Below are 23,634 nucleotides of genomic sequence, written 5' to 3' on the forward strand. Positions count from 1 at the left end.
CTCCTTCTCTCCAAAGAGTAAAGCCCTAGCTCCCTTAATCTCTGATCATAATCCATACTCTCTAAACCAGGCAGCATCCTGGTAAATCTCCTCTGTACCCTTTGCAATGCTTCCACATCCTTCCTATAGTGAGGCGACCAGAACTGGACACAGTACTCCAAGTGTGGCCTAACCAGAGTTTTATAGAGCTGCACCATTACATTGCGTCTCTTAAAACTCTATCCCTTGACTTATGAAAGCTAACACCCATAAGCTTTCTTAACTATCCTATCTACCTGTGAGGCAACTTTCAGGGATCTGTGGACATGTACCCCCAGATCCCTCTGCTCCTCCGCACTACCAAATATACCTATCCTGCAAGTATATCCTACTGAGTATATATTATATAAAATACAATCAAAAGGCAGTGGCAACGATAACTTTAAAATTATGAAGAAAATCAAAAATATGTCTTGGTTAAAGACTTCTTTTAACAATGAGGCATCACGACATATTAACAAAAATTTCAACGGCCAGTTTCATATATTCTGACAATCGATAGCTACCCAATACTAAATGGACAATATTTTTAATTCCCCACCCCATTATAATGACAGTTTCACCTAAGTAGCTATCAATTATTCTGTGAACTTCCAGTTATCATACACCTAAGCATGGCTGATACTCAACCGGCACCACTATGCAGCCAATGATATTCTAGGTCACAAGCTCACATACACACTCACATGGGTGCATGTTCACACCCACCCACACACACAAATAGGTGCAGTGTACATTGATCCACATAGATTAAAATGGCACAGAATTGTACATAAATTAAAGAAGACAGTCTATGAATAGGAAGTATTAAAGTCCTTGTAACCGTGAATTGAATGTAACATTCTAGCAGAAAATTTGTGGTGCTCTCAGCATAACTATAGTCAGTTTTTACTGCAGGTGTTGAAAACTGGTCGTGCCCCTGATAAGTCTTGGTTGCAGCCTTTTGAATATACTTTCATGAGTCTTATAAGTAATAGTCATCGTTGCTGATGCTAATGGTAAAAGACAGTATCTTCACATTATTAGTTTACATTGTTGATTCCATCTTTTGTGTTCCTCTGCCCTCCCCTGAATCCCATTCAAAATAATAAATATTGCTCCTGCCTTATTTCTGCATAACAGCAGCTGGACACGGTTTTAGACACATCATTAAGCTTGGTTGTTAAGTTATATTGATCGGAGCCTTGACCCAGCTTTTCTTCTCTGAGTTAATCCTAACTTCATTTTGTTTTCTTTTACCTTTCTTGTCTGCCAACCTTTTTCCAATTCTTAAGAAAGGCACTGATCTGAAAATAATTTTCTTTCTTTCTCCACAAATGCTGCCTGGAAAGCTTAATATGCAACATTTTGTTTTTATTCGCAACTGTTCTGTTTTCACATTGAAATGAAAAAAAAGCAACAGGAAATACTGAATTCAGTTAGAAACAACATTAATATAATATTGAACAGTGATTTTATACCTTTAACGTAACTAAAAGTTGCAAATAGGATACAACGGTTTTTCTGGGATTTGAAATAAACGAGTCCATACTCACTGATGCTAAACAGTAGTAACACTTTCATGCAAAGGAACTCATCCTGTGAGAGTTGCAGCCATTGAAACTCCTGGGATAGACGCTGCATTTCCATACAAAGATTATACATAGTTGACGTTTGCATCCGTTGCCTGTGAACACATGTAAAGATATGAACAGCAACTGGTCAATGACATTGGGTATAAGTTATCCAGTCTTCCTTTGTTAGTAATAAATCCCAAATGCCACTTACTTTTCTTCAAAATAATCAGCTGCAATTTAATCAAATTATAAAAACTCCATGCGTGCCTGGAAAGGGAGAATAATACTACATCAATATGAATCTCTACAGCATCCAGTGACCAAGTGATGTCTGTCTCAGGACTAGTATCAACAATATCCTTCAGGAGGATGAAAGCTGGCAAGGTGTCAGGCCTTGATGGGCACTGGAGTATTAAAGGATATCTTCAACCTCTCACTGCTGCGGTCTGAGGTTCCCACTTGCTTCAATAAAACAGGAATTATAACGGTATCCAAGAAAAGCAGGGCAAGATGCTTCAATGACTATCAACCAAAGGCACTCACATCTACTGTGATCAAGTGCTTCAGGAGATTGGTTATTAACTCCTGCCTGCACCTGCTGCAATTCACCTACCACTGCAACAGGTCTTCAGCAGACAGAGTCTTACTGGCTCATCACTCTGCTTTGGAATACCTAGAGAAAACTGTTTATTGATTACACTTCAACATTCCATACCACCATCATTTCAGTATTATTTACCAAGCTTCTCAATTTGAACCACTACATCTCTCTCTGCAACTAGATCCATGACTTATTCATTGGGGAACAGCAGTCAGTACAGGTTAGTCATAATATCCCCTCAACACAGGTGCACCTTTTAGGTGTATGCTTAGCCCACTGCTCTACTCTCTCTACATTCATGACTGGTGGTTGAGCACAGCTCAAACACTATCTATAAATTCCCAGATGATACCACTGCTGTTGGTAGAATCTCAAGATAGTGACAAGTACGTGTAAGGAGTGAGATAGATCAGATGGTTGAGTGGTGTTGCAACAACAATCTTGTACTCAGTGTCAGCAAGACGAAGGAATTGATCGCAAACTTCAGGAAGAGGAAGTCAGGAGAACACAGACTAGTCCTCATAGAGGAGTCAGTGGTAAAAACTAAGAGCAGCTTTAAACTCCTGGGTGTCAACATCTCCATGAATCTGTCCTAGGCCCAAAACATTGATACAATTATGAAAAAGGCATATCAGCAGCTCTAAATCATTGGAAATTTGAGGAGATTTGGTCTGTCACCAAAGATTTTTGCAAAACAACAAATTTAATGGCATAAATCAGACTGGAAGCCTGTGACCAATGTTGTGTCACAGTGGTGGGTCCACTGTTGTCATTTATATTAATGATTTGTTTAAGAATGGGGAGTAAGCTTAACTTAAACACAAAAATTGGAGGTGAAATGTACACTGAGGAAAATAATAACTGAATCTAGATCAACTGGCAAAGTGGGCCAAGGAATGGTAGTTGTCTGAGTTAAATTAATTTATGGCGTTGCATTTTGTGAAGTTAAGCACTTTGTAGGGCCCTGTTTTAGAACAGAAGACCTTGGGGTACAAGTTAAATGCCCCCTGAAAGTGGTAACATGGGTACAAAGAGTGGTGAGGTGTTTGGCATGACTGCTTTCATTGGTTGGAACACTGAATACAGGAGTTGGGACATCATGTTACAATAGTGCAAAATGTTGCTGAGACTGCACTTGAGGTAATGTGTGCAGTGAAGATTCATTGAACATTAGAGCACAAGACAGGCTCTTTGGCCCATTATGTTACGCTGACTTTTTAAAGTACTGAGATCAATTTAACCTTGAGAAGGTGGAGCTTATGAGGGTTAATGGCACTGAACGGTGATCCCTTTGCTTGTATCTTCGGAAACAGCTCTATTTCCATCTTTAATATCTCTATATTTCCCTTTCAGGGTTCTTTTGAAGACACTGTCCTGGAGTTACACGCTGACTACAGTTCTTTGTGGGAATGGGACAATGATGTAAGAAGGAGCACTACTAATCAGAAACAAAATTACAGCTGCATTCAGAAGGGACATAATAGAATGCTAGTTCACTGAGTCTAAATGGGCAGAACTCAAACAGGAAGGACGCAATTTCTCTGATGGGACTGTACAACAGACCCCTCCTCCCAATAGCCATCTGGACATTGAGAAATGGATATACAGGCATAATAAGGTGTAGAAACAAGAGCGTTATGGGGGACTTCAACGTCACTTATGTAAACTATGACTACTGCAAGTCACTTAGGTGGGACAAGCTGCATCAGGAGGGTTTCTTAAATCAATATGTAGATCACCCAACAAGAGGAGGGACATACTGGATCTGGTGTTGGGTAATGAGCCTGACCAGGTGACTGATCTTTCAGTGGGTGAGCTGTTAGGGAATATACCTCCAAATGATAGCTGTAGATAAATAGAAAAACAGACCTTGTGGTAGAATATTAAACCGGAGGAGGGTAAATTAAAAGTGCGTTAGGCAGGAATTGGGGAGAGTTAATTAGAAACAACTGTTTTTGAGCGGTGTATAAAGACTGGGTGCAGAATACAATACAAGTATATTCAAAACAGAAGGAAGGACAAGGATGGCACAGTAAGACCCATGCATGGCAAAGCAAATTTAATCATTGAGAAAAATAATGTAAGGTCTAGGAAGCTAGAATCAAACAGAGCTCTGAAGGATTACAAACAAGCTAGAAAAGAACAAGAAGGGGATTAATAAAATTCAGGACAATTCATGAAAAGTCCTTGGAAAATAGGATTAAAGAGAATCCCAAGGCATACATGCATCAGGAGCAATTGGTTAACTGGAGAAAGGGTGGGACACCTCAAAGACAAAGGAGGGATGCAAGGATGTGTGTGACATCCTTAATGTGTACTTTACATCATTATTTAATTAATCATAGATGAGGAGAATACGAAGATCAGTGCCTTGAGTATTAATATGCCAAGGAATTTCGAAGTAAAGGAGGAGGTAGCTTTGGGTCTTTTAAAGAAGATTAAGGTGGATAAATTCCCAATGCCTGATCGGATATACCCTAGCTTATTGAGAGGGGCAGGAGATCTCTGTGGCCTTGACCAGCCCTCCAGGACCTAGCTACAAGCAAGGTCCTGGAGGACTGGTGAGTAGTTAATGTTGTTTCATTGTTCAAGAAGGGAACCAGGGATAACCTCGGAAAATAGATCAGTGAGTCTCCCATCAGTGGTAAGGTAAGGAAAATTCTTAAGGATAGTATTTATAAACATTTGGAAAATCATGGCCAAAAGGTTGAGCATGGTGTGACTAATGTCCTGAGCTGTGTATATTTCGATAAAAAAAATCATAGGAAAGGCATATGAGCTCAGGGCATGGATCAACACCTGGAATTGTGATGTTGTAGCCATTAGTGAAACTTGGTTGCAGAAGGGGCAGGACTGGCAGTTCAACACTCCAAGATTCCTTTTTTTTTTAGATATAACAGAGCAGGAGGAATTAAAGGAAGAGGGCTGGCATTACTTGTTATGGAAAATGTCACTCTGCTCAGTCAGGCCAGACTGGAGAACTCTATTAGTGAGGCATTATGGGTGGAATGGAGAAATAGCAGAAGGTATGATCACATTAATGGGGCTCCCAACAGTCTTAGGCAGTTTGAGGAACAGATTTGTAAACAGGTGGCTGTTGTAACATAGGGTTATTATAATGGGTCATTCCAGCCTTCCACACATTGACCAAGAATCCCATACTGTAAAAGAACTAAATGAGATATTTTGTCAAATATGTTCCAGAAAGTTTCCTTCGTCAGTACTTAGAAGTCCCAATGAGACAGCGTGCAATACTGGATCTGCTATTAGGGAATGAGGCAGAGCAAATGTCAGAAATTTGTGTAGAGGAACACTTTCATCTAGTGACCACAATACCATTTGTTTCAGACTAAATATGCAAAAAGGTGGGTCTGGTCTGCAGGTTGAAATTCTAAATTGGAGAAAGTCAATTTTGACATCACAAATGATCTAGCAAGTGTGGATTGGGTCAAGCTGTTTTCTGACTAAGGTATACTTGTTAAGTGGGAGGCTGTCAAAAACGAAATTTTGAGAGTACCAAGCTTTTATTAGAATAAAAGGTAAGATAATAAATGATGGAATCTAAGTTTTCAAGAGATATTGAGGCCTAGTTAAGGGAAAAATTGAGGTGCATAGCACGAACAAATAAGGTGCTTATGGAGTACAAGAAATGCAAGAGAATACTTGAAGAAATCAGGAAAGCTAAAGGACAGCATAAAGTTGCTTTAGCAGACAAAGTGAAGGAGAATCCCAAGGGATTTTACAGATAATGTTAAGAGCAAAAGGATAGCAAGGAACAAAATTGGTCCTCTGGAAGACCAGAACGATAATCGATGTGTGGAGCCAAAACAAATAGGGGAGATCTTAAATGAATTCATTGCATCCGTATTTATCAGAAGGACACAGTCTATAGAAGTAAACCAAAGCAGCATCAACTTCATGGACCTTGTAGAGAATAAACAGGAAAAAGCGTTTGCTACCCTGAGGCAAATCAGGATGGGTAAATCCCCAGGGCCTTACAAAGTGTTCCTTCTGACCCTATGGGAGGCAAGTGCAGAAACTGTTGAGGCCCAAACAGAGATATCTGAATCATCCTTAGCACCAGGGAAGGTACTAGAGGACTGAAGAATAGCCAATGTTGATTCTGTTTTAAAAAGGCTCTGAACATAAACCAGGAAATTATAGGCCGGTGAGTCTGACATCAGTTGTGGCAAAGTTTTTGGATGATATTCTAAGAGAATGAATATACAAGTATCTGGATAAACATGGATGATTAAGCATAGTCAGCATGGCCTTGGGCATGGTAGGTCACATCTAACCGATCTTAGATACTTCTGAGGAAGTTACCAAGAAAGTGGATGAAGGCAAGGCAGTTGTCTACATGGACTTTAGCAAAGCATTTGATAAGGTCCTGCAGGGGAGACTGGTCAAGAAGGTTCAGTCGCTTAGCATTCAGGATGAGATAGTAAAATAGATTAGAAATAAATTTTGTGGGAGAAGCAAAAGAATGGTAATAGAGTTGCCTCTCTGACTGGAGGCCTATCAGACTAATGGTGTGCTGCAGGGATTGGTGCTGGGTTCTTTTTTTATCTATTATCAATGATCTGGATGATAATGTGGTCAACTGGATCAGCAAATTTATGGCTGTTACCAATACTGGGGGTGCAGTGGGCAGTGATGAAAGCTATTGTGGCTTGCAGAGAGATCTGCATCTGCTGGAAAAATAAGCTAAAAATTGGCAGATAGAATTTAATGCAGACAAGTGCAAGCTTTTGTACTTTGGTGTGACCAACCAGAGTAGGTCTTACACAGCAATTGGTAGGGTAAAGGAATCTAGGAATACAGGTACATAATTCATTGAAAGTGGTGGCACAGGAAGATAGGGTCCTAAAAGAAAGCTTTTGGCACATTGGCTTTCATAAATCAATGTTCTGAGTGCAGAAGATGGGATGTTATGTTGAAGTTGTATGATATATTGGTGAGGCGTGGTTTGGAGTATTACAGTTTTGGTCACCTACCTACAGGAAAGATGCAAATAAGATTGAATGAGTACAGAGAAAATTTACAAGATGTTGCCGGGTCAGGGTTATAAGGAAAGATTGATTAGGTTAGGATCTTATTCCTTAAATGTAGAAGATTGAGAGGACATTTGATAGAGGTATACAAAATTATGAGAGGTTTAGATAGGGTAAATGGAAACAGGGGTTTTCCACTGAGGTCGGAAGGGACTACAACCAGAGGTGATGGGTTAAAGGTGAAAGGTGAGAAGTTATGGGGAACATTTGGGGGGGGGGGAGAGAAGAACTTCACTCAGAGGGTTGTGAGTGTGTAGAATGAGCTGCCAGCACAAGTGGTTCATGCAAGCTTAATTTCAACACTTAAGAGACATTGGGATAGGTACATGGATAGTAGGGCTATGGTGCTGGTGCAGGTCGATGGGAGCAGGCAGTTTAAATGGTTTTAGCATAGACAGATAGGCCGTAGGGCCTGTTTCTGTGTTGTATTTCTCTGACTCTAATTAGGGAGAGCTATGTTGGTCATCTGTCAGTCAACAGGTCTTACTAATTTGATTGTGTTTTTTGATAAAGTGACAAGGGTGATTGATGAAGAGCTCCGGATGTTGTTTACATGATTTTAGACATGATCCCTCATGGGAGGCTCATGCCGAAGATTAAGGTGCATGGGATCCATGGAGAATCGCCCTTATGGATTCAGAACTGGTTTGCCCATGGAAGACAGAGGGTCGTGGTTGAAAGGACTTTAATTCTAGCTGGGGGCTATGATTAGTGGTGTTATGCAGGGATTTGCACTGGGATCCTGCCGTTTATTAAGTATATAAGTGAACTGGATGAAAATGTAGATGGGTGGCTTTGTAAGTTTTCACTTGATACAAAGATTGGTGATGTTGTGGATAGCATAAGTGAGTGACAAAGAATACAGCAGGATGTGGATCAGTCAGTTGCAGATATCGGGAGGGAAATGGCAGATGAGTTTAGCTTGGCCAAACGTGAAATGTTGCCTCTCGATAGGTCAAATGTGAAGAGACAGTAAACTATTAAGGACTCTTTATAATGTTGATAAGCAGAGGGATATTGGGGTCTAAGTTTATAGCTCCATGAAACTAGCTACATAGCATGATAGGGTGGTTAAGGCGGCATATGGCATGCTTGCATTTATTAGTCCAGGCACTGAGTTCAGAAGTCAGTAAGTTATGTTGCAGCTTTATAGAACTCTAGATTAGATAGGGTGCTTCTGGAGTATTGCATACAGTTCTGGTCACCCATTATAGGAAGGATATTATGGCTTTGGAGAGACTGCAGATGAGATTTATAAGGATGCTGCCAAGATTAGAGGAAGTGTACTGTAACAAGAGGTTGGACAAAGTTGGGTTGTTTTCCATAGAGTGGCAGATGCTGAGTGGAGATCTGATAAAGCTTTATAAGATTATGAGAGGCATAGAGTAGACAGACAGTATCTTTTTCCAAAGGCTGAACGGTCTAATATCAAAAGATATGCATTTAAGGTGAAAGGTGGTAATTTTAAAGGGGATGTGAAAGACAAGATTTTTTAAAAAGTAAACAGTGGTGGTTGCCTGGAATGTGACACCTGGGTTGGTGATAGAGGCAGATACATCAGAAACTTTTAAAGGACACATTCAAAAAGGCAAACGAATGGGAGGAAAATGGAAGGACATGGACGTTGTGTAGGCAGAAAGGATTAGCTTAGTTAGTCACGATTACTAGTTTATTTGGCTATGCACAACACTGTGGGCTGAAGGGCCTAAGCTGTGCTGAGCTGTTCTACATTCTAATCTCTTCAGCAACTTTTTTCAGAACCTTGGGGTGAAGCCCACCTGGTCTAAGTGACAATATCAGCAACAACATGTGATGTGCAGAAGAATTCCTTCCATATGTGCATGAGGTAGGATATCAAAGTCCTTTTTTATTTAGAAGCTCCATATCAGATAATTGTAGAACAGATAACAGCTGCATCCTACAGAGACCTTGTCAAATATCATCAAATTTAAAAAAAAAATATATAATCTCCAGCAGAGAAGAAAGCAAGCTAAGCACAGTGCAAAGAAGCTTTTGCTGGAATACACTTAATTAAACAATAAAACATGGCTAAAGTTTGGATTTGTTTGTCAAAATCAATATGATGGGAGAGCAAAATCTTGGACTGTTAAAACCTTAGGGAAGAATGGAGAACAAAAGTAAGGAGTAGCAGCAATACTAAGTGTTATAATTGCCACAGCGGAAAAGGAATTCACTAAGGAGGATAAGTTCATAAGATATAGGAGCAGAAATGCACCATTTGGTCCATAGTCTGCTCCACCATTCCTTTAAGGCTGATTTATTATCCCTCTCAACCCCAATCTCCTGCCTTCATCCCCATAACCTTTGGAGCCCTGCCTATCCAAGAACCTATCAACCTCAGTTTTAAACATATCCAATCACTTGGCCTTCACAGCTACCTGAAGAAATGAATTCCAAATTTACTAGTTTTCCAAATTTCCAAATTTTCTAGCTAAAGAAATTCCTCCTCACCTGTTTTAAATGGATGGCTCTCTACCTTGAAGTTGTGTGCTCTGGTCATAGACTAGTCCACTAAAGGAAACAACCTCTCCACATCTATTATCTAGGTTTTTCAACATTTGATAGGTTTCAACGAGATACTACTCCCACCTCATTCTTCTTAACTCTTGCAAATACAGATCCAGAACCATCAAACACTCCACATATGCTAACCCTTTCATCCCCAGAATCATTCCTTTAAACCTCCACTGGATTCTTTCCAATGCCAGCATATATTTTCTTAGATAAGGGGCCCAAAACTGCTCACAATAATCCAAGTGTCATCTGACCAATGCTTTATAATGCCCCAACATTACATCCTTGCTTTTGTATTCTAGACCTCTTGAAATGAATGCTAACATTGAATTTGCCTTCCTCACAAACTCAACTTGCAGGTTGACCTTTAGGCAAGTTGATCCCCAAGTCCTTTTGCACCTGATTTTTGAATAAACTGCCCATTTAGTCTATGCCTTAATTCTGTCTGCCAAAGTACTTTATCATTCACTTCCCTACACCTATATTCCATCTGCTGCTACTTTGCCCATTCTCCCAATCTGTCTAAATCCTTCTGCAGACTCCCTGCTAGGATCAATAATTAAGAAGTAGAAAAATGTATACAGATTCTGGCAGAAGCTGTGCAGGAACAAGGTGATGCAATGAGAGTTTTCATTGTAATTACATCTATCAGGAAAGCATGTTGTAAAGTGACATAATGAGAGGATACAATTTTCAAAGGGTAAGCAGATTTTGCAAATCAAGCAAGAGACACTGCAGATGCTGGAGCTCTTGAGCAACACACAATGTGCTGGAGGAACTCAGCAGATCAGGTAGCATCTATGGAGAGGAGTAAACAGTTGAATACAAATAACGAAAAAAAAACCCTGCAGATGCTGGAGATTAAAATTAAAACAGTGAATGTACTGGGAGGGTAGAGGAGGGTTGTCTCTGAAAGGATGTCCACGGTGATAAACTGTAAACAAGGTTATCTGGTCAATGAGTGAATGAGAACATAGACAACAGCAAGTGTGAATTGCAAAAAGTAAACCACAAGTTTTTGTCTTTATTTTCCTTTCTGGGGTTGGAGGATATACTCAACCTTACCCGTCTGGGACTCAGCCATGAGTATAAACATTTACCCTGACAAGCTCCCTTAGGATATTTTGTTTGAATAAGGTCATCATCATTCTCCTCCTTTCTTTGATAGCCAATCAGAACTTAATCTAAGCGCTTATTATTTTCTACATCCCATCATAGTAAATACTACAATATAAACTATGCTAATATTTGACCGAAATATCAACTAAGTGCACTTGAGAGGCTGAACTTTCTGAAAGTTACTTTTTAACCAATCAAATCATCCCAACCTAGATAAAGTAATGAGCTGCACGGTGTGGCCTGACTGAAGCTGAAATGTTTGATTATATGGGTTATCAGGGCATAAAACTAATCAAATCAAGTAGATGTTTAAATGATTTTCCAAAGCATTCAGCAGAGGCAGTAATCTGGAGGTTATTAGCTTCAAGGTTATGTTTCTCTCTCCTAATTCTTGAATCAAACTTTGCAAAGTTTAAATGTATTTCTATCTTCGTCACTAATTTCAACTTAGTCCGTGTTTACTACTTTCTTTCCCCAAGTTTTAAATTGCCTTTGTGATATGCTGCACTCTAGATCCACTATAATTTTCAGGACTTCCATTACTGCAAAATGGGTGTGAATTCCGAGCTATTTTAATATACTATAAATACCTAACATCAGTGTCTCATGGATTTTTACCATCATCTTTTCCATTCACTAAAATTGGATGCGTTACAATTTTTAGGTATATTACTGAGAACAATTGGGACCAATGAGCTAATAGCATAGCTAATGACTGATTTAATAAGTCCTGAATATCAAAAAATGAACTAAGATTGAATAATAATTAATCAAAAGCTTAATAACCATATAAATATAGCTCATGGTAACAGTTGGGACATGGACAAAAATCCCAGGTGAATAGATTTGAACAGGCTGGATGGTCAAAGGGATCCCAACTATCACAAACAAAAATAAAATGATTATGAACAGTAAAAGTGTTCATGGCCAGTTGCAACTTAAATAGCCAATACTTTGAGCTTGACAGCAATGAAGGCTTTCATTGGCACACTCTTTTCACTTAATGTAATTCTTCTGAACTTCTCCAGGAGATATCTACTACAGTAATGCAATGAGCAATATGAACTCAATAAACAGACAAGAAATCATAAATTTTCATGTGGTAATAGCTTCATTGTTTGCTTGAAGTATTCAGCTGATTAAAGACTAATGTACAGATGCATGTGCCAGAGCTCCTACTATGTCCAAAAATGGTTCACTAATGGATTCCCTAGCTCTAAAGCACAATAGAAAATTTGCTCTAGTTATATTTTTGCTCACAGTCATGTGTGCAAAGAAGCAACCATCATGACTTTTTTGCCCAGCATTATTAAAAACATTATTTGAATTTCAGGAAACGTTGATAAAATATACAGACTAAGTATAGTGGCTGTACACAAAAATATAAATGGCTTGGGAAATGGCAATTTAAGTTTGCACATTGTTGGAATGATGAGAAATAGTAAATACAAGGATTACAATTGTATTTAGCAGTGAACTATGTTTTGATTAGCAGTGACACAAAGATTTCACATCACCCCAATGAACTTCTGCGCTCATCTGAAGCTACGGATATATCTACATAATTTGGTTATGAAAGGACTCCAAAATCAAAAGGAGGGAAATTACTGCGACACTTTTACCCAAGTATCCTGCTTTTATCACCAGCACTGCTTTGTTAATTGCGCTGCTTTGGATTTTGTGCATTTTCAGGTGAATGTACAGAAAAAGCCTTGAGGGGAGAACTTACTAGAGTTGCAATAATGCAAAAAAATATTATAAAATGTCACTCTCAATGTTCAATGAGCATAAGTCACAACAGTTCTGCTTCTATTATAAATGCTCTCTGCTATTATACAATGCTGTCCATTTGCACAATCTGTACACATTTATACAGCTGTGCAAAAAAAACTATGAATTGCAATTAGATATACATAAGTAGGAACTAATAATGTTCCCCAAGCACTGCTGCAATGGATGATACCAGTCACCTTATTAATAACAGATTGTGCTTTGCAATTTGGATATGATGTTCATGCTGAGAATATAAAAGCAGGGGGCAGGTGACAAAGTAACTTTTAAAGAGCTAATATACACTCATTAAAAAAACTTCTTGTGGAGTATATTGAAAGTGTTTGGTGAGATAGCAAAGTTTTGCTGAAGATCATAAAAAATGTGAATGGTATCCCACGTGTGCAAAACGTCACTGTGTAAAATAATTTGAGCTACATTAAATGCATGCACTTTGATTCTATTATGATGTTCAATGGGTGGCATTAGAACCAATTGACCAAATAGGCTAACTTAATAATGGTGGGTCAAAAGATATGTCACTGAAATCTAATTACAACAGTGCATTTATTTGCTTATCTACTGCTTTGATGACACTACTAAATGCCTCTGATATTTCACAAGAACACACCAATTTTTCCGTGACCTTTGATTTCTGTTCTGGCCGGATGAGAGTTCTGAGTTCTTAATATACAGTTCAGTATTGGAACATCTTTTTACTAAGTTTCTGTCTTGATACTTGGAAATTGATTATGTGCATCAGTAATAGTAACATGTAGTAACTGTACATCAAGGATCACAGCATTTATGGATCTAATCCATGACAAATAGGAATAATCTTTTTGTGCAATTGATTAACTGCAGAGAAGATAAGCAATGTTAGGAGAATAAAATTATTTATATTTGAAGAATAAATCTATAGCAAATAAATCTGTTTTATAATCTGGGTGTATCTGAGATGTGAGTGAATAATGTGTGCATTTTTTGGCAAAAGTTGAAATTATGTCCTTCATTTTTCTAATGTTTAAATAGATTAAATTCTATCTTGTGCATAAGGAAATCAACGCCAAATCAGAGCTAGTTGTGGGATTACTAGAACATTAAATGTGTTGGGCACTTAAAGATGATGCCAATGAATGACAAAGAACAACAGACAAAGAGACCATATGATTTTGGCAAGACAGGGACTCTGACAAGGCAAAGATATGGAGATGCACCACAGTGGAAAAATGGTTGAGCTTTTTTGGTGATCACATTCATAAAAACACTTTAAAACAAGTTACTGCAGGAATGTGTACTGGATGCTTCAGTCTAGCAGAGAAGGTATCTCTGCTGGTATCGAGGGTGAATTCTGGGCCAAAAAAAATGACAATGTTTTTTCTACAAGAAAAAAATCTGTAGCAGATGCAGTTCAAAATATTACACCACATTTGGGAAATTAATAAAACAAATTTAAAATATTTTCTTAATGATTGGAGAATTACAATTGCAGAGAAACCGAGACATCAAGAACTCTCAAAATAAGATAATCAAAAGCCAAGAAACATGCAAAAATAGAGGTAGGGAACAACCTCTAACTTCTGGTAACCAACCTCCACTCCTCTTCGCACCCTTTTGCTTGCTCCCCAGTCCTTTTGCTCTTTCTCCAGTTTTCCTTTACCTCCCCATCCTCTCAACATGCCTGTTGCCCCACACCTCCCACCCTCATGAAACCTCTTGGATTTCTTGGTTGTGTAAGTGATGCACCATCAATAACTCTAGCAGACTGGAAGTGAACGATAGGCTTTTATTAACAGCGAAAGGGAGCACGACCATGTTGAAGACTAAGGGAGGAGCAGTGCCCAACCGCCTTTATACAGGGGTCTGTGGGAGGAGCCAAGGAGCAGTCAGCAGAGGGGCATGTCCAGACAGGTATACATAGTTTACCACATTCACCCTTCCTTTGCTTTAAAAGAGAGTCCCCACAGGGCGAAGTTTCTGACAAGTATATTTACAGATCAAGTCTATCAGGCGGTCGAGTCCGTTGCTGTGATCTACATAGCACCGGTGGTGTTTGGCTCCGGCCTGACTTGAGGTGCCAGCCCGTTAGGCATAAGTAACCCCTCATGCATGTGTGTGGTGCCTGGTATAGGAGTGTTGTGAGGAGTCTGTGTAGGGCTTGGTGTGCACGGTGTCTCGTGGGTACATACATTGGTGGGTATGGGGTCACCATGGAATGTTCAGGGTAGGGGTCTGGTGCTCCTGTGGGCGCCAGGTCGCAGATGGAGACCATGTCCTCCCGCCCATCAGGTAAGACCACGTAGGCATAATGGGGGTTCGCATGAAGTAGGTAAACCCTCTCGACCATTGGGGAGTATATATTGCTCCTCTCATGTTTCCGGAGCAGTAATGGCCCTGGGGACGTCAGCCAAGCCGGTAGGGTGGTCCCAGTGGCTGACTTCCTGGGAAAAGAAAAGAATGCATAACAGGGAGCAGATAGAGTGCAGTGCCTCGGGGAGGAACTCCTGTCAGCAAGAGACCGGCAGTACCTTTGACCTAAGGGCTAAGAATGTGGCCTTCCACACTGTGGCATTCTCCCTCTCCACCTGTCCATTCCCCTGGGGATTATAGCTCATGGTCCTACTAGCAGCAATACCTCTAGCCAGCAGGAATTGGCGCAGCTCGTCACTCATAAACGAGGACCCTCTGTCACTGTGGATATAGCAGGGATATCTGAACAGAGTGAAGAGCTGGCACAGGGCCTTTATAACAGATGTGGCAGTGGTATCGGGGCAGGGGATGGCAAAGGTGAACCATGCGTACTCGTCGATTATGTTAAGAAGGTACACACAGCGGTCGGTGGAGGGAAGGGGGCCCTGAAAGTCGACATTCAGTTGCTCAAAGGGGCGGATGGCCTTTATAAGTTGTGCCTTTTCAGGATGATAGAAGTGTGGTTTGCACTCAGCACAGACTTGGCAGTCCCTGGTCATCATCCTGATTTCCTCAAGGGAGTAAGACAGGTTCCGGGCTTTCACGAAATGGGAAAGCTGGGTGACCCCCGGGTGGCAAAGATTTGCATGGAGGGCATATAGCCGGTCGAGCTGTAAGAGACCTAATCCCCGTGACGTAGGTGTCTCTTACTAGGCCGTCAGCCCCCCGCAATCGCAGGCCCCCACGAGTGTCTGTAGGGCCCGGACAAATTCAGCACTTGACTCTCCTGCCCACTGCTGCCGTGTCGCTAAGCGATGTCCTGGTGTAGATGGTGTTCACCAGCCGCAGGTATTGTCTTTTGAGGACGTCCATAGCGCCCTGGTAGCTTGGCTGGTCCCTGTTCATCGAGTAGACCCGTGGACTGATCCTGGAGAGGAGAACTCTGCGCATCGTGGCAGGCTCGGTTACTTAAATCTCCTCCAGGTACAATTCGAAGCATGCTAGCCAGAGTTCGAAAGCGCTGCTGGCTTCCTGGGATTGAGGGTCGATATCCAATTTGTCGGGTTGTAAAATGCACTCCATGTTTTAAAATCGCTGTTAATAAAATTGATGCACCATCAATAACTCTAGGAGACTGGAAGTGAACGATAGGCTTTTATTAACAGTGAAAAGGGAGCACGACCATGTTGAAGACTGAGGGAGGAGTAGTGCCCCAATCACCTTTATACAGTGGTCTGTGGGAGAAGCCACAGGAGCAGTCAGCAGAGGGGCATGTCCAGACAGGTATACATAGTTTACCACAGTAAGTCTAGGGAAAACTACCTCTGGCGCTCTCCGACACCAAACCCTTATTTGAGTGGATGCTGTGTAACTTGCTACCCTGTTACAATTTAGTGCCACAAAATAACAGACAGTAGACTGCATATGATTAAAAGATTATAATTATGAATCTTAATTTCACTAAAGGGTTAACAAATAACCTAAAAAAGGACCAATTTTGCCTTCTTTCTTTCCAGTTCCAGTGAAGGTTTTGGCCTAAAACATCAACTGTTAATTTCCTGCATAGATAATGCCTTACCCTGCCGTTCCTTGGGCGCGGGTGGGAGTTGTTGCTACAGCTATCCAATAAATGCAGTGTCTCTTCTGTGTCCCTTTCCATTACAAACTATGCCTCCACTTATAAAGGCAAGGATCTCAATTTCTTAAAGAAACATTTTAAACGTGTTCTCCCACTTCCAATTAAATACAGGTAGTCCCCAAGTTACGAATGCCCGACTTACGGACAACTCGTACTTACGAACCAAGGAAGGAAAATGCCATCTGCCATTTTAAGTCAGATCGCGATGCCGTCCGCCATTTTATGTCGTTGCCATTGACACTGTGTTGAGTGTTTAACTTTGTACTTGGCTTAAAATTTTCTTAGTAAGATTCACCTTGACCCTACCCCGCCCCCTTGTTCCAGTCGGCTGGTGGCGCAGTGAGATCGGCGCCAGGCTGGAGAACGGGGGTTCCCGACTTTGATCCAGTGACAGATTGCTCCCGTGCCGGGTTGATGTCGATCCAGTGACTCCCGTACCATCTGTGCCCGGTTGATATCGAGCTCACAACTCGACCTCGTTTAAAAAAAAAACAGCTACCTCCAGTTTAAATTCCCACGCGGAATATTGTGGATGTTCAAATACCCAAACCCAGCACAGCCCCCACTTGTCCCATTCAGTCTGTCTCAGTACAGTGGTCATTAGGACCCAGCAGACCTCGGGAGCCAGCAGAGGTCAGGACCTGACGCCCGCAGTGTTTCTGTTCCGTTGACAGTGTGCGGTGGTCCTTAAGACCCTGCGGACCTCGGGAGCCGGCAGAGGTCGGGACCCGATGCCCGCAGTGTTTCTGTTCCATTGACAGGAAGCGATCGCGATTGAAAATAAAGTGGAAATAATAAAGCGTTTGGAAAGAGGTGAAACACCACCGGTCATTAGAAAAGCGTTAGGCTACAGTTGGTCAACGATCGGAACAATTTTAAAGGATAATGGATATGGTGAGAATAATGGAGCACGTGAAAAGTCCTGCCCCGATGAAAGCTACAATTATTACTAAGCAACGCAGTGGTTTAATTGTTGGCATACATACATTTCTTAAGTGTTTTATATGCATAGAAAGGTAAAATATATACTATATACTCAAACAAACATTTGACTAACTGACGCTAAATAATACCGATGTACTTGTTCCGACTTACCTACAAATCCGACTTAAATACGGACTCAGGAACGGAACTCGTACGTAACCCGGGGACTGCCTGTATGCACATACAGTATATAATCACTAGAACTCTTTTCTTGTTAACTCTAATGAATAGTGCCTCCTGGCACATTATGTAATCTTATTATTCCTAACAAAAGATACTTCCCATTTCTTAACATAAAATTTCACCTGCATTCTAGTCACCATTTTTATCAGTCTGTCATTGTGCATTTGTAAACTGTAGGGAAACATAGAAAACCTACAGCACAATACAGGCCCTTTGGCCCACAAAGCTATGCTGAACATGTCCTTACCTTATCTAGCATTACCCATAGCCCTCTATTTTTCTGAGCTCCATGTACCTGTCCAGGAGTCTCTTAAAAGACCCTATCGTATCTGCCTCCAGCACCATCACCGGCAGCCCATTCCACTCACTCACCACTCTCTGCGTTTAAAAAAAACTTACCCCTGACATCTCCTCTGTACCTACTTCCAAGCACCTTAAAACTGTGCCCTCTTGTGCTAGCCACTCCAGCCTTGGGAAAAAGCCAATGATTATCACACAATCAATGCCTCTTATCATCTTATTCACCTCTATCAGTTCAACTCTCATCCTCCACCGCTACAAGGAGAACAGGCCGAGTTCATGCAACCTATTCTCATAAGGCATGCTCCCCAATCCAGGCCACATCCTTGTAAATCTTCTCTACGCCCTTTCTATAGTTTCCACATCCTTCCTATAGTGAAGTGACCAGAACAGAGCACAGTCCTCCGAGTGGGGTCTGATACAGCTTGCAACATTACCTCTCGGCTCCTAAACTGAATCCCACAATTGATGAAGACCAATGCACCATATGTTTTCTTAACCACAGAGTCAACCTGTGCAGCAGCCTTGAGTGTCTCCTATGGTCTCTGACCCCAAGGTCCTTCTAATCCTCCATATTGCCAAGAATCTTACCATTAATACTATATTCTGACATCATATTTGACCCACCGAAATGAACCACCTCACACTTATCTGGGTTGAACTCCATCTGCCACATCTCAGCTCAGTTTTGCATCCTATCAATGAACCAATGTAACCTTGACAGCCCTCCACACTATCCACAACACCTCCAGCCTTTGTGTCATCAGCAAATTTACTAACCCATCCCGCCACTTCCTCATCCAGGTCATTTATAAAAATCATGAAGAGCAAGGGTCCCAAATCAGATCCCTGCGGCACACCACTGGTCACCGACCTTCATGCAGTATATGACCTGTCTACAACCACTCTTTGCCTTCTGTGGGCAAGCCACTTCTGGATCCACAAAGCAATGTCCCCTTGGATCCAATGCCTTCTTACTTTCTCAATAAGCCTTGCATGAGGTACCCTGTCAAACGCCTTGCTGAAATCCATACACACTATGTCCACTGCTCTACCTTCATCAATGTGCTCAGTCACATCCTCAAAAAATTAAATCATGCAATGTATATGTATTAATAATTTGAACTTGCCACAAATGCTAATAGTGATGCTTGGGGACCTTCAGAATTACAACTTTCTTCTATCCAAAAACAAAACAATCTGGCAGTCCTTGTCTGTATTGTTTTGCTGTGCCAACCTTCTGCCCATACTGCTACTGGCCTTTCTACGGGCTTCAGTCTTGATGACGAGACTAATATTTGTTAATTTATCAACTGAAATTCCCTCTTCAACCATCTATTTCATTTAAAGAAAATCTCAAATCAAGTTAAGCACAAATGCTGGCTGGGTCATGCTTTCAACTTTTTTAACCTCAACTATCAAATTCGTTTCTGTAGCTTTCAGAAGTTTATGATTAAAGCCTCTCTAACTTCATCCTTTACTTTTCTTGGTAACCTACTTCATGTGAACGAGGTGATGTGTTTACCAAGAGCAGCTAACCTTTAGAGTATCTCTTTTTTTTAACCCTATGCAGAATCTCTGCTGTACCTTCTTTTTCTGAAATACTGACATCTCTTCCTATGACTGGTATAAAGTATTAATTTAATACCTCAGACATGCACTTCACCTCTACATGTAGATTTCATTTTTGGCTTCGTGATCAGATATTTGGATCTCCTCTGATGTTTGCTGCCAATGTTTTGTCATCCTCTCTGATTCACATTTCTTTTTATACTTCTCCTCAGAATTGGTTCTCACATATTAACAAACTGGCACCTCCCAAACAACTTTCCTATTGGTCTAATTTGCTCTCTAGCACTTTAGTCATCAGGAATCTCTGCTTTATTTTTCCTTCCCCTTTTCCTTGTGTACCTAGACTGCAACTGAAATCTTCACTATTAAATGTTCATCTATAGTTTTGCCTGCAAATCTTTGATTCCACTTTACCCAGAATAGATCTGAGCATAGCCCATTGAAAATAGGCCCTACTCCAATTCTATGTTGTCAATCTCTTTTCTTTGTCTTCTGTCTGAAATTGAATTACATCATCTGCAAGCCTGGATGTAACATCTAAACTCAAATCGAATTTCAAGCAACATATTTCAACACTAAAATAATCATTTTACACCTCTATAGTATCAAAATATATGTGATTCAAATACTCACTTACACCTTTGCCAGCTCATTACTTGACTATTTCAACATACAGCTGAGCAATTTTCTTTGTTTAGTACTTAGCAAAGTTAAGTAACCCAAAACTGTTGTCATATCTTCACTTCAGTGAGTTCTGTTTCAATCAACCCTGTACACGTTGAAGCTCCCAATTAAGCAAAACCTTGTATCAAAATATTTAATTTATTCACAGCATACAAATGCTACTAGTAAGATTAGTATCATATATGGACTATATATTAGTCCATTTTCATTTGTACCTTGAATTTTTACCTGTCCTCTGAGTTGGCATGCCACTCATTTTGGGAGGCAATTGGATCTGGTAAGTGCTGCTGTTAGGCAGTAACTCTTCCATGAAAAAAAATCAACCTATTTCTGAAACTTTTTATTGCCTTGCCCTTTCTCCATTTCTAAAATTTTCTTCCAGATTTAACCTTTTAAAATGTGTTTACCCAATTCTGGCCCCTTAATCAACTCTTAATTTAATGGAATGTGCATGTTGGGATCAGGAGTAGTTTTAAACAATCTGTCGCTGCAATTATGTATTCAGATGAGAAGGTCAAATGCTCTAGAATTCCCACACTAATATCTTCGCTGCTTCACCCTACTTTTAATATGCATTTTAAAACCTCTTCCTTTGTCTAATTTCTTAGCCAGCATCTAGATTTTTTTTGGACTCTCTGATGATGCACTTTGGGATGTTTTCACAAGATTAAAAATAAACTTGCTATACATGGCAATTGCTGCTTTGCATACAATCTTTTTTTTAGAATTTCTCATCTGTTTTGAATTTGTACTGTTAATTCATTCTACAGTAGTTGCTCAGGAAAAGTTGCTGTGTAGTAGGAAACATTTGCCTTTTATGATTACAGGGAAATATTGCCATAAAAAGGTGTGGAAAAAAATAGAAAAATATCCAAGAATATTTTGAAATACAGCTCAATAGTTTATCCTACCCCTATTTAAAACTAATTTCTTATTTTGGATTTGCTTTTAAATTCTGAGTTTTCTTTACTTTTCCAAATTTCAATTAGCATGTCTTTCATATGCAAATGTGTATTTAATTGACTGCATTTAATCTCTTAATATTTGAGAATTTTTTCTGAATATAATAACATTGAATATCTCAAGATTCTTAAAACACACCTACACAGTGAGCACAATTTGTTCAAAGTACTTAATCACCGTGTACCAACATAATTATTAGATTTTTCTAGCATTGTTCTTTTTAAATATATTTTATTCTCAGTACAAGAAATAAACGGCAAGTCTAATAGATGTGAAACACTTCATCAAATCACTCACAAAATATTCAACCCACTTCATAATGAAGAAACTGCTGGAGCAATTAGTTTCGTCAAACAAGATGTGTGGAATTGGAGGGATGGTTGATCTTTCAGATCCAGATCCTGCATCATTACTGAGTGTACAGGGTGACAGGGAAAGATGAGCTGGGGCCTAGCAGATAATGGGTAGAATCAAAAAAGGGGATAATTGACTGGTAGCAAGGAAAAGAAAGGTAGAGACAGAAGCTGGAGGTGATAAGAGGCTCACCATTCCTATTCTCTCCCCACCCCCATCTTACTCTACCTACCTTTACCCCTAAATAGCAAAAGTACCCTTGTGTATAGGTGTAACACAGATGAGTGTGTGGCACATGGCCAAGTGAATAAGGCGTTGGTCTAGTGATCTGAAGGTCGCTAGTTTGAGCCTTAGCTGAGGAAGCATGTTGTGTCCTGAGGAAGCGTGTTGTGTCCTTGAGCAAGGCACTTAACCACACACATTGCTCTGCGACGACACTGGTGCCAAGTTGTATGGGTCCTAATGCCCTTCCCTTGGACAACATCGGTGGCGTGAAGAGGGGAGACTTGCAGCATGGGCAACTACAGGTCTTCCATACAACCTTGCCCAGGCCTCAGTCATCATCAAAAATAGATGGACAGCCGAAGAAGAGAAGAACACAGTTGAAAATGTAGGAAAGTGAAGATGTTCTGTGCTTTTTAAAATCATTTCAAAGTGACTTGGTTTTCTTCACACAACCTAAAAATGTTACCCAGGGGTTTTTTTTTAGCACAATAATCCTGCAGGTCATGAAAAGGATACAATAATATTTAGCTTTGTTTACTGTTGCTATTTTAAACCTTTCTGCTTCATGAAAAGGACACAATAGTATAAAGCTTGTGCATTGGTGCTATTTCGAAACTATTTATCTGATAGCTTCTTGATAGTATTTAGGCTTCCTTTAGCAATCGATAGTCTTTTTAACCCTCATATTCTACTCATTTCCTAATGGAAAAATGGACATGGAAATAGTATTAAGAGACTACTGATAAATCGGTTGTGTCTACAAGATAATACTTGTTTAACTGCATTAAAAGGAGAAAAACATCAATTTCATGACGAGTTGGAAGTTAAAACAGTTAATGCCATTGCAGTAAGTAAATAAGGTATAAAATGGATCTAGCCAAAATTAATGTGCAAAATATTTGCAAACCAATCAACAAGGAAAGGAGTCTACTGCCCTTATCTGGTGTTGTCTTTGTCCCAATTTCTGAATTTTCCTTAAGTTCAGTGACATTTCCCAACAATTCTCTATGCATTTTTGTTTGTCCTTAAATGTAACTGCTCAACGAAGGGTAGCAGTGTCTTTTAATTGCTATGGCTAACTTTTGAACTTCCCTCCATAAACCCTTGCCAATTTTCCTCTAGGTAGTTCTTCATGACCATCTGTGATGTTTCAATACTTTTGATTGAAAATGCTTACTTGAAGATAAATCTTTTGGGATAGTGTAAAACTGCAGATTCTATATAAATGACTGTTTCAGTTGATTATTTTGAGGCTAAATCTTAGCAGTTCACGATGATCAGATTCACAGATGTCCTTTGCAGAAGTATCACATATTGGCTTGGTCTCCAACACAATGATCCTCATTTTATTAATCTCTACTTGCTGTTTTCTATCCACTACGGAATTGTCTAACACCATAAAAGTGCACTTGCTTCTGGGCTTTCACTGTGTCCTAAAAGACACAGGTAGAAAAAGGGTTGAGTTACTGCAGTGTGAATATAGACAGAAGTCTTAAAAGTAGGACCTCAAAGGCTGTGATCTCCAAGTTACTCATGGTGTCACTTGTTAGGCAGGGTAAAAACAGGACAATGCTCTGAATCCATGTCTGAGGTGTTGGTGTAGGAAGCAAAGGTTCAGTTGACCTGTACAAAAAGGATGGGTTGCAC

General features: G+C 40.1%; 1 protein-coding gene across 4 annotated transcripts in view; it reads right to left on the reverse strand.

Moving 5' to 3' along the window:
• ar (androgen receptor) overlaps nt 1-23,634 on the reverse strand; it is a 190,067-nt gene that overhangs the window by 14,578 nt on the left and 151,855 nt on the right. For all 4 annotated transcript variants that reach the window (XM_059976808.1, XM_059976807.1, XM_059976810.1 and 1 more), the window contains one exon: nt 1,575-1,705. In XM_059976808.1, the coding sequence (XP_059832791.1) occupies nt 1,575-1,705 (131 nt within the window). The remainder of the gene's footprint in view (nt 1-1,574; nt 1,706-23,634) is intronic.

The sequence above is a fragment of the Hypanus sabinus genome, chromosome 8, assembly GCF_030144855.1.
Source record: "Hypanus sabinus isolate sHypSab1 chromosome 8, sHypSab1.hap1, whole genome shotgun sequence".
Classification (NCBI taxonomy): domain Eukaryota; kingdom Metazoa; phylum Chordata; class Chondrichthyes; order Myliobatiformes; family Dasyatidae; genus Hypanus; species Hypanus sabinus.